This window comes from Danio rerio, chromosome 11 (assembly GCF_052040795.2).
Source record: "Danio rerio strain M-AB ecotype USA chromosome 11, GRCz13ab, whole genome shotgun sequence".
NCBI lineage: Eukaryota > Metazoa > Chordata > Actinopteri > Cypriniformes > Danionidae > Danio > Danio rerio.
This window is the reverse complement of record NC_141031.1, coordinates 32,086,914-32,099,571: the sequence shown is the minus strand read 5'-3', so window position 1 is coordinate 32,099,571 and position 12,658 is coordinate 32,086,914. Positions and strand designations below refer to the sequence as shown.

General features: G+C 36.9%; 1 protein-coding gene and 1 long non-coding RNA gene across 3 annotated transcripts in view; one reads left to right on the top strand and one right to left on the bottom strand.

The window, feature by feature from the left end:
• Positions 1–12,658, top strand: part of arhgef10la (Rho guanine nucleotide exchange factor 10 like a) — a 236,506-nt gene that overhangs the window by 89,757 nt on the left and 134,091 nt on the right. For both annotated transcript variants that reach the window (XM_087273828.1, XM_087273829.1), the window contains 2 exons: positions 3,019–3,134; positions 5,680–5,807. In XM_087273828.1, the coding sequence (XP_087129954.1) occupies positions 3,019–3,134; positions 5,680–5,807 (244 nt within the window). The remainder of the gene's footprint in view (positions 1–3,018; positions 3,135–5,679; positions 5,808–12,658) is intronic.
• LOC147841819 (uncharacterized) lies at positions 8,045–11,761 on the bottom strand. The gene is made up of 2 exons (XR_015502717.1): positions 9,650–11,761; positions 8,045–8,282 (listed from the first exon to the last, which is right to left on the bottom strand). It is a non-coding gene; the product is annotated as an uncharacterized LOC147841819 (long non-coding RNA).

Sequence of the window (12,658 nt, the reverse complement as noted above, 5' to 3'; positions counted from 1 at the left end):
ACTCATCTAGACTTATTAAGGATGCACAAATGATTTTATCCACATAATATTTGGGATAAATAGTTTATGAATCGTGTCGCAGCACTTGACAGGCAGTGAAAAAGAAAAATACAGGGATTGAGAGTGATCTCTGACAGACCTTGGATTGGCACTTGGAGAAATGGGTTGAGCTGGAGGTTGACAGTTGCCTGCCTCGCCCCAATTTTTCACCTAGGTCACTTGGTTATGCAGAGATGCTGAAACGCCAGACAGTCTTCTGGTGTTTATATCTACCACCGAGATTTAATTACAGTCCTTGTTTCTGGGCTATCGGTCGGATGCGTCAAGCAGATTCACCCCGCCTATTGATTCTGCAGGCAGAGGAAAAAAAGAACGAGGTTCAAATCGATGGTACATTTCACGTCTAATGAGACACCTGTGTTCGTTTCGTCACCCTTAAAGGGCTTCATATTTCCAAACGGCTTCATTTTGTACTCTGCTCCCTTTTCCTTTCGGTTAGCCTCTGTGGCTCCACAAACAATAGGAGATTGATCTATCTTCCAGCATCGATTCTCTTTGTTAGTGGCATTGCTGGTGGAGAGTATTGATAAATGAAAGTTTTGTCATTGGTCAGAAGTCTTTAAAAGTTAAGCTCTTTGATTTTGTATACATTTGCATAGAGCAAGTTTTTAAGCATATACCTGGAGCACCATGAGTTTGTCTTGCACTTTAAAGTTACACTGTAAAAAAAAAATAAAATAAAAAAAAAATCTGTCAAAAGATCTACAGTGTCTATCTCTGGGCCTCCAGAGATTATCTGTTAAATTACAGAAAATAACTATTTCACAGAATTACATGCAAAAACAAACAAAAAAACAAACAAACAATAAATTAGAGCTTATGACTGTTGATAATTTGCATTTAATCTGTAAAAAAAACTGGTAATTACCAACATTTTACATATTCATTTTCTTGTCGGCTTAGTCCCTTTATTAATCCGGGGTTGCCACAGCGGAATGAACCGCCAACTTATCCAGCAAGTTTTTATGCAGCGGATGCCCTTCCAGCCACAACCCATCTCTGGGAAACATCCACACACACATTCACACACACACTCATACACTATGGACAATTTAGCCTACCCAATTCACCTGCACCACATGTCTTTGGACTATGGGGGAAACCGGAGCATCCGGAGGAAACCCACGCGAAGGCAGGGAAAACATGCAAACTCCACACAGAAACACCAACTGAGCCGAGGTTCGAACCAGCGACCTTCTTGCTGTGAGGTGACAGCACTACCTACTGCGCCACTGCCACGCATATTTTACAAATGATTACAAATGATTATGTATATATATATTGTAATAATACAGATGAATCAATGGGATTTTAAAGATTAGTACTGTATTTATGCACGTTATTAATGCAATTATACAAATTAATTAATGTGATTTTAAAGATTATTACTGTAATTATACAGGTTATTAATACAATTATACAAATTAATTAGTCATTATGATTATTACTGTAATTATGAAGGTTATTACTGTAATTAATTATACACACATTAATTAATGTGATTATACAGATTCATTCCTGTAATTATGCATGAAATCTCTAAATATTCTACAATTTTTCCACTTTTAACATACCTTTAAAGCACACACACACACACACACACACACACACACACACACACACACACACACACACACACACACACACACACACACACACACACACACACACACACACACACACATATATACATATATTAAAGAATGATTAAAAAAAAGCTTAAGTAAAAATATTTACTGTTGTCATAAAACACTGTAAATATAACTATGAACTATAATATAGTTTAATCAATATTTTTTAGGATATGTTGGTTAAACTCCAAAACAATTTACTTAAAAAAACACAAAATTCGTATAAATATATATTTTTTATTTATTTATATATTTATTTATTTATTTTTACAAATAACATATTTGGTCATCGTTTAACAACAAAACCAGGGTTAGTGTCATGTGAGGACGCCTGCACAACAAAGTTGAAGATCAAATAGCAGTTAACTAATAGAATCGTCTTGCAATTAAAGCTTGAAACAGGACAAAGGTGCTTACAAATAATCTTAATGGCGGCAAACAAAACAACAAAGGAAAGGGGTCAAGCGCAAACATTATTAAACTCACGTTAATCATCATATGATTACTATTTTCTCTAAAAGCAATTTGACTGAATTTTTGTTTCCTATTTTTACAGGAATAATCTGTAAATATTAATGTAAAATTACGTGTACTCTCTGAAAATACAGAAGATTTCTTTTAAAAAACTAAAATAGCATAATACCCAAATACAAGCAATAACTGTAAATTTATTGTTTGAATTTGTATTACATCAAATATTTTGTACAGTAAATATTTTGTAAAACAACATGTATTTCACTGTATAATGAAAAAAAAAACTATATATATATATATTGATTTAGTTATTGTTCTTATTATTTATATAATATAATATAATATAATATAATATAATATAATATAATATAATATAATATAATATAATATAATGTAATGTAATATAATATAATATAATATAATATAATACAATATAATATAATATAATATAAGCATTAGAGTAAACTTTTCAAGAAAAAGCTTGGTGCACAGTGAGTCTGTTTTGCTTTTTAAAGGTCAGGTATCATTCTGAAATTCATCTTCTATGTCATTATAGAGCACTATGCAGGTCACAGATCAATTATTTGAAATGGAGGAATGTGCATTGTGTGGGAAATGCTAAAGTGGTTTTTGATTTGAGCATAGCTCACCGTGTAACCGAGCTGTCCTGACTCGATTACATATTCCAATGATTCAGCACCTTACGGGAACCTATATCCACAAAAAAGACCATCTCCGCTATCAAGAACCCTGAAGTGCAGGTGCTTTTCGCACTTCGAGGTATATGCACTGATAAAGCGTGGTGTGAAATTTAAGTACTGGATAACTGAAGCTGGTTATTTTTGATTGACAGGAAGTATCATTCTCGGGCCGCCCCGCCTGTATCACGAACTGCAGGAGCTGCAGCACGACCTCTCAGTAGTGGAGCAGGTCACTCTGCTCGTGGGAACTTTACAGGGAACGTATCAGGTAAACACTCTTCACTACTACTACCACAATGATACAATAATACATTTGCTCCCTTAAAGAGTCCAAAAATGAACATTTATTCTACAGATGTGATTATGTGCACCGATTTGCACCGAAATATTATTCCAATGTACTTTTAGAGTCAAAAAACATATATTGTACAGGCAAAACTATATTAGTATTTGTGGCTTCTGACATTGCCCCCTTGTTGCAGAGGCTTAATGATGGTCATTTTGTAAATAATTTTCAGTTTTTTGCACACACCAAGAAACTCAGAGTGCTGGCAGCTACTGGCTTGCAGTTTACAAACCATCAAGACCACAGTTTTACCACAGTTTTTTTTTCTGAATTGTTCTACCGAATAAAAAAAGTTATACCCTAAGCTAGTTTATGATGTAGAGTGGAAGAAATTTTTCATGTTTGGGTGAACTTTCTATAGATCTGTAGAAAAAAAATTCTAAATTGTAATTTTGTAACGTTATAAAAATATTGATTGGATTTTTGCTTTCATTTAAAAAAATATATATAATTCATTCCAGAAATGAGGAAACTGAATGTTTGCCAGACTTTACATCAATCTTCCATATCAAGCATATACTTCAGAAAACAATGGTCAATGTGATAATATTGTCAATGTAAAAAAATTGGTCTTATTTATTTATTTTTTGTGAAAACTAATAAATTTCTTGATAATTAAGTTTAAAATAAACATAATTTGTTTACCATGCTAATGTTTGTTACAATATAAATGTATTAATTGCATCAACTTCATTTAATAAAAGTAGCAGTTTTTTTCCAGTTTATTTTTATGGTAATAATTATACATAAAATGTATACACTCACTGGCAACTTTGTTAGGTACACCTGTCCAACTGCTTGTTAGCGCCACCTTTTAATCAGCAAATCACAAGGCAGCAACTCAATGCATTCAGGCATGTACAAATGGTCAAGGCGAATGAGCTACAACAGCAGAAGACCACACAGAGTGCTACTTCTGTCAGCTAAGAACAGGAAACTGAGGGTACAATTTGCGCAGGCTCACCAAAACTGGACAATAGAAGATTGGTAAACCGTTGACTGGTCTGATGAGTCTTGATTTCTCCTGTGACATTTTGATAATAGGGTCAGAATTTGCCATCAACAACATGAAAGCATGGATCCATCATGACTTGTATCAACGGTACAGGCTGGTGGTGGTGGTGTAATGGTGTGGGGGATATTTTCTTGGCACACTTTGGGCCCATTAGTACCAATTGAGCATTGTGTTAATGCCACAGCCTACCTGAGTATTGTTGCGGACCATGTCCATTCCATTATGACCACAGTGTACCCATCTTTTGATGGCTACTTCCAGGAGGATAACACACCATTTTATAATGCACGAATCATCTCAGACAGGCTTCTTGAACATGACAATGAGTTTACTGTAAAGTGGCCGGTGAGCGTACATTTAATTACAGCCTTTAGAATGGAGATTATCTGTACTTTTGCATAAGTAAATGGAACAAAGTTTAAGGGAAAGATTGAGGTAGAATGTATTGAGCATCAAAACAAAAGGAGTATAAGTTGCATATGTTGCAGCCATCTGGTATTGCAACCCTTTTCAGAGTATTTCAGAGATATAACAGCAATTTCAGAGTAATTAAGTTGTAGTCAAAGTTCAGCAGCCAAAGTTGTGGATCGTCAATTGATTATCACAACGTTCTCTTGATAACTGGACGACAACTCGAGGAAACCTTCATAATCTGATCTGCAGCTGATGTTCAGATGGGAGATAACTCTGAACAGCATGCCTAAACAACACAAGGCCGCTCTCAAATCAGGACAGCTCCCCTGATGCCTTGACAGCCACTAAGCCAATACAAAAACAGCTAGATTGCTTCTTTTACCTCTGAGCGTTCTGTGAAAACAGTAGCAGAGCTTTGTCTTGCTTGATTTCCTGACCAGAACCGTGCTTTCTGGCCTCTTTCCAAATGACTAATTCCTACCCACAATCTAATGAAAATAGAAAAGTGCAGTGAATAGAGAATGGCTGAACTTTTGAAGACCTCATTGATTTTGGAGATGTATTTCAATTGGATTTGGCTTTGGGGAGGTGTGAATTTTGCTTATGAGAGGGAAGCCTTTATTATTTCATCAATACTCTGAGGCCAAAAACCACAATTAACATAAAAAAAGTGTTTTTTATGTTTTTAATCTGGTATCAAGGTCTATTTATATATGGTTGGCTAAACAATGCCACATTTCACATGTGTATATTTGGGAAATAAATCAGTTTGTGATGTTTTATTCAGCAAGGATGCAGTGATTTCATCAAAAAATGACATAAAGACATTTATAATGTAACAAAAAATATATATATAATAAGGCTCTTTGGTTAAACCTCCTAAACCTATTTTTTCATCTTTAGTTTTACTAAAATGCTCTGTATTTTTGTTCAGTCAGTAATGGTTTTTATAATTATTGCAGTAGTCTATAATTGTTAAACACTTAGAAAATCACTGAGATTGTGAATGCTTGTTGTCACTATTTGCTGCATTTCCAGAATCTGAACACCACAGTGGCGCAGGACTGGTGTTTGGCACTGCAAAGGCTGATCCGCATCAAAGAAGACCAAATTCAGAACGCCAACAAGTGCCGTTTACGACTGCAAGTTCCTGGCAGACCAGACAAGTAAGTGAAGAGGAAACTTGAAACTTCGCTCAGTTTGACATGCCATGAATTTTATAAAAGCATCGTTAATGTTTTCTTGACTTCAACTACAGTGGTACAAATACATTTTTTAAAATAAAAATTTCATTAAATATAATTGGCGCTTTCAGTTTGTTCCACTGAAAAAGAGGTCATAATTATATCAATGACCCAATGGGCTGAATGCACAGCTTGGGTTTTTTCAGCCAATGTTAAACTTCCGGTGAAAGCTTAATGTGACTATTTTTAATTTCATACGTTTTCTTTTACAGCATTGCTGTTGTGATGGAATTCAAATATAATCAGTGAAATAGACTTTAGCGTTCATTTAGTTGTTCAAGCGTTAAAAAAAAATGAAAGACCATATAAACGCAGGCGCCATCATTAGCAGCAGGCTAGCACAGAAACTCCATTGAAAATACTGGGGTAAAATGAATTTCCATATTTTAAAGAGATTTTTATTTTTTTAAATTACAAAACGGTAAAGAACTGAGCATTTCTACCTTTAAGTACCATATTGGTCAAAATGACTGCATGCATGTCTGCTACTTTTCATTGTGACTTTAAATATGCGTGGCTTTTTGGCCTTGCAACTTCCTGTTAACATAAACATTAATTTCTGATTGCAAAAACATACATTACTTCAGATATATCTACCAAGACAGCAAATTCTGTACCACAAAATAGCTCCTATTTGAAAGTGAAAATAAAAGCGATGTCCAGACCTTATTTAGCTACATATTTAACGGTTGTATTACCAAAAAGATATTATTTTTAGGGAAACGATGTCATTAAAATATGATGACAGACGTTCAAAGCTTAATTTTAATGTCTCAATAGAAGTTTTAAATGGAAATATGATGTGACAATATGATGTCTTTTATGAGAACAGTCAGAATGATCAGTATAGTAATTGTAATAGTTACAGAATTCTAGTTCCACTGTCAATATAGCCTACTCTCTTGTTCGTGTCAACCAAAATAAAGCGAGTGCATCGTTGCCCATTCTGGCAAATCAGAGACGTTTCTGTTGAGCTCTCTCATTGCCTTCAGCAAATCATTACATCTGACCACACATAGGGTCGAGTCGGCCGACTGCTCTGGAATATTCAGCATGCTAGATATTGGATTTCCATCTGCGAGGTGTTGGCGACATGTCAGCGAGCCTCTTTTATTTGTTGTTCAGTAGTTCACACATAAAGACTGCCGAGCTCAGAGCACCCGTAGACTTTTTCCCAATCACAGCCCGATCTGTCGGTGAGCTCGTTAACTTCCAAATCGGGCAAACTAGGCTTAACCGGAAGCCCTGGGGCTGGCTGACTGAAATGAAAAGTGTGTGCGTATACCCCATTATAATGGCCTCATGACAAGCATGTTTATGACAGATTTATAACAAGTTTTAATGTCTTGGTAAAGTAAGGTTGCTGTGGGAAAGACAAAGACAAGTTGTAATGCAATTATTTCAAGTTGTCATAACAGAGACATTTCAAACTAAGTTGTCTTGCATTTGAAATGACATCAATAAGCGAATGACACTTAGGCATGTATAAAATCTTTTTAATATTTCTAATGTATCATGATGGGAGGCACAGCAGCTTAGTGGTTAGCACTGTCGCCCCACAGCAAGAAGGTTGCTGGTTTGAGTCCCGGCTGGGTCAATTGCTATTTCTGTGCAGTTTGCATGTTCTCTCCATGCTCGCGTGGGTTTCCTCTGGTGGGTTTCCCCACAGTCCAAATACATGCATTATGGGTGAATTGAAGAAACTAAATTGGCCATAGTGTATGTGTTTAAATGTGAGTGTATAGGTGTTTCCCATGACTTGGGTCGCAGGGGTATCCGCTGTGTAAAACATATGCTGGATAAGTTGGCGGTTCATTCCACTGTGGCAACCCCTGATGAATAAAGTGACTACGTCGAAGAAAAATTTATTAAATTAATGAAAAATGTATCAGTGCTTAGCACTGCTGCCACACAGCAAGAAGGTCACTGGTTCGAGTCCCGGCTGGGCCGGTTGGCATTTCTGTGTGGAGTTTGCATGTTCTCCTTGTGTTCATGTGGGTTTCCTATGGGTTCTTCAGTTTCCTCCACATTCCGAAGACATGCACTATAGGTGAATTGACAAACTACACAAGTGTATGTGTGTAAATGTGAGTGTGTATGACCTGTTTAACCTTTACATGCTCCCTCTGAGCCAAATAATGAGAAAGAACCAAATCTCCTACCACAGCTATGCTGATGACACTCAGATCTACTTAGCCTTACTGCCTAATGACTACAGCCCCATTGACACCCTCTGCCAATGCATTGATGAAATTAACAATTGGATGTGCCAAAACTTTCTTCAGTTAAACAAAGAGAAAACTGAAGTCATTGCGTTTAGAAAACTGGGATGAGGTTCTCATGGTAAATGCGTACCTTGTTACTAAAGGTCAAACAACAAAAAATAAGGTCAAGAATCTTGGGGCCTACTCACACTATGCCATCCGTACCGTGCCCAGGCCCGTTTCCCGGATCGTTTGAGAAGTGTGAGTGCGCTGAATCGGGCTCAAGCACGGTGCACTTGGCCGGCCCTGGCCCGGTTGGAAGAGGTGTGCCTGAGCGCGGTACACTTGGGCTTTGGCGCGGTACGCTTGTGTGTGAGCGCGAAATGCGCCAAAGCCCGAAACCGAAAGCGAGACGTGACTTTTAAGGGACTGTTTGATATGGATTTATTAATCATTCTTACTGTTCAGTGATCGCAAACTGCCGTAGTTTATTAAAGACGCAAACTCCTCACAGCACGCCAGCTGCGCGCCTTCAGCAGATCTCCTCATTCCTGCAGCACGAGAGCTTTGATTGTTTATGAGCGCCAAAAGTGGCGGATCTGTTCGGTAAAATATCTGACTGTGTGTCCCCGCATCCCTAAGGACTGTTTGGCGAAATATTTGACTGCATGTCAATGCATAACAAACGACTGAAAGGATATAACTAGAGAAATCTCCACTGTGCTGCTGAGTGAGAGGGTATGGCAAGCCGTTTTAGCATTTAAACCTTGTTCTGACTATCCATAAATATATTTAGAGATATAATTATATATTTTGACAAGTCATTATTATAATTCGACTTGTCAGAATGACAATTAGAGATATCTGCAATTACAATTGTACTAGTACGAAATCAGATTGGAGATATCTGCAAATATATTATGACTAGTCATATTCCTCCATTGACTTCCATTGAAAAATATTTGCAGATATCTCTAACTGAGTTTTGACTCGTCAAAAATCCAATTCAAGATATATACAACTGTAATTCGACTATTAGTAAATTAATTAGAGATATCTTCAAATATATTTGTAAATATCTCTAAATATTACGAATTAAAGACATCTCCAAATGTATGACTAGTAAAAACTCAGTTAGAAATATCTCTAATTACAATTGTGACTAGTCAAAACTCATTTAGAGATATCTGCAAATATTTTTCAATGGAAGTCAATGGAGGAATATGACTAGTCATAAGATATTTGCAGATATCTCCAATCTGATTTCGTACTAGTACAACTGCAATTGTAGATATCTCTAATTGTCATTCTGACTAGTCGAATTATAATTATGACTAGTCAAAATATAATTAGAGATATCTCTAAATATATTTATGGAGTCAGAACAAAGATTTAAATGCTAAAAAGGCTTGCCATAGAGAGTGCTTCTGAACAGCGCAGCAGCGATGACGTAAGCGTGCCGAGGCCCGATATGGTGTGAGCGCGGGCCGTCGGGGGAGACGGGAGGGGGGACAAGCGTGCTTTGGCCCGGTTCGAGGCAACTGTACCTAGTGTGAGTACGGCCTTGGTGTGACTCTGGAGTCAGATCTGAGTTTCAATAGTCATGTCAAAGCAGTGAGTAAATCAGCATACTATCATCTCAAAAACATAGCAAGAATCAGATGCTTTGTTTCCAGTGAAGATTTAGAGAAACTTGTTCATGATTTTATCAGCAGCAGGGTGGATTACTATAATGGCCTCCTCACTGGCCTTCCTAAAAAGACTGTCAGACAGTTGCAGCTCATCCAGAATGCTGCAGCCAGAATTCTGACCAGAACCAGAAAATCAGAGCACATCACACCTGTACTCAGGTCTCTACACTGGCTCCCAGTTACATTCAGAATAGAGTTTAAAGTATTATTACTGGTCTATAAATCACTAAATGGCCTATGACCTCAATACATTACAGATATGCTCACTGAATACTAACCCAAAAGATCACTCAGATCTTTAGGATCATATAAACTAGAAGTTCCAAGAGTTCAGTCAAAGCAGGGTGAATCAGCTTTCAGCCACTACGCCCCCCGCTGCTGGAATCAGCTTCCAGAAATGATCAGATGTGCTCCAACATTAAGCACATTCAAATCAAGACTAAAAACACATCTGTTTAGCTGTGCCTTTACTGAATGAGCACTGTGCTGCGTCTGACAGATTGCACTATTATGTTTTTCTCTTCTTCTTCTTCATTCTTTTATATCACATTTTACCTGTTTTTATGTTTTTTAATCAGTTTTATTATTTGTTTTTATTATTTTTTTTTACTTGTTTCTTTTATTCCTGTTTATGTAAAGCACTTTGAATTGCCACTGTGTATGAAATGTGCTATATAAATAAACTTGCCTTGCCTTGCCTATGAGTGTTTTCCAGTACAGGGTTGCAGCTGGAATCTCATCCGCTGTGTAAAACATATGATGGATAAGTTGGCGGTTCATTTCGCTGTGGCGACTTCTGAAATGAATGAATAATGTATCATGTTATGATTATAAATGCATGATGGTCTTATAAACATCCCTTCAAGCTAAGGGTTACCAAAAAAAATATTTTTTACCTATTCACAAGGTTAGTAATGTTTTAGCATCCTCAAGTAAATGCAAAACAGCCCATCTAAATGCTCTCAGATATTCCTTGAAGTGTTATCCAATTCAAAAACACATTTCCCTCCTTATCATTTTCTTGATAGATTACTCTTGCCTCAAGAAAGAAATAAGTCATGTTGCTAAAGAGCTTTTGAGAACCAAACAAGAAAAAAAAATGCTATTTGGTTTTTATTACACCAGAACTTAAATTCAGACGGACAGGCTTAGAAAGTCCTGTGTACATTCTCCAGAGCAGGTGATCCCAAGCGGCACTGAATCATAATGTTCGATGACAAACATGTTAATGTTCATCTGCAGCAACGTTAAGATGATGAAGGAGCCTGGCGCCATGTTAATTTCCCATAATGAAAGCGCATTACCCGGCTTTATTTTGTGGCATGCGTTAAAAGCCTGCCCCTTGTCACCTTTAACGAAGCCGAGCAGCAAATTACAAGCCTAATAGCGTGACGGGAAATCATTAAGTGATAGTTCTCCGATTCGGGAGATCAAGGAATGCTGGAGGTAAAGTTACACAGCCCCCTTTCAGTCTGGGAAGTGCTACATTATGGCTAGTCATCGAGCTTATTCAATTCATTTAACTTAGTCTGGGAGCTGCTGTTTCCCATTTGGAGCGGTAGTGTCATTTCTCTTTGATGCGCAGACAGGGGCTTTAATGTACTCTTATTATGTCACATTAAGAGTCAGTGAGTGTAAATGTGTCAAGGCGGAGGCTGCACATTTTTCACAGTGCGCTGCACCTGAATGTGCTTATCTTAATGATGCAGAGTGAGAGCGGAAACTTCACTCATAGAATCGGCCGTGTAGGGAAGAGAAATGAAGACAGATTAGTGCAGGATTCGGCTAAGAAAAGAGCTGAGGAGAACATGAGAGAAGAGAAGCAGACAGGAAAAAGAAGATAAACTGCAAAGCTCATAAACTGTAGCAGCTGACGTTCACTTAACCTTCATGTTCTGTCGAGATTATGTTGGGTAGTACTTTGGCGATGTGCACGTTCAAATAATAAGTCATTTAAATATTAACCTACTGTTTTACCTTCAAATAAAGAGATTTTTTTTGTTCAAAAATTAAAATTTGATGTTTGTTTACTTGCTCCCTGGCCTTGATGTCGGTAAAAAATAAATGTATTCACTCGAATATTAACAATGATTTGAACTGAAACAAAGATTCCTTGTGATTTCAAAAGATTCAAGACAACAGCTGCAAGTGGAAGTAGATCAGCTATTGAAGTGTTGTGCAGGTAAACCTCACTCCTCTGAACCTACTGTAGAGGCCAGGTAAGACTCTTTGTTAGAGCAACCGACTCTCATGCAGAGGTCCCCAGTTTGATCCCAGCTCGGAGTGGGTTGGGTGGTGTAGGAGAGGTGAGATTACATTGGTCCTGAGATCCGGATGAGAGTGAGGATTAAAAGGAGTGAGTGTAACAGAGCAAGGGCATAATAGGTTTGGATTTTTTTATTAGTTTTAGTTTTTATTATGTTGGCTTGAGAAAGCCAACATACTGTTATACTACTCTGTCCTTGAAAACAAACGTATCTCCACCTAGGGCGTTCATGCCACAAGGCCCAAATGTGGTCAAATTGTGCCTTCTACATTCAAGATTGTTACTATATCTCCTCATGCCTATAAGACTTATTGTTTTTTTAATAAAAAATGTTAAATATTACATTTTTATAATCTGAGCATATAAAAAAATTATACAAGCCCTAAATTTGGCCAAAATCTGTATTTAGATGCTTTAGATTTTGTTGCTATATCTTTAAGGTTTATCAGACTTATAGTTTTCCAATAAATAATTTTTAAGCATTATTTTTCTCAAAATATGTCAAGCCATTTTTGATTTAAACTCCATATTTTTACTGATATGGCAAGCCATTTTTGCATGTATCACTTTCACACTTATTAAGCATTGTATTTTCAAAAAAATACGGCAAGC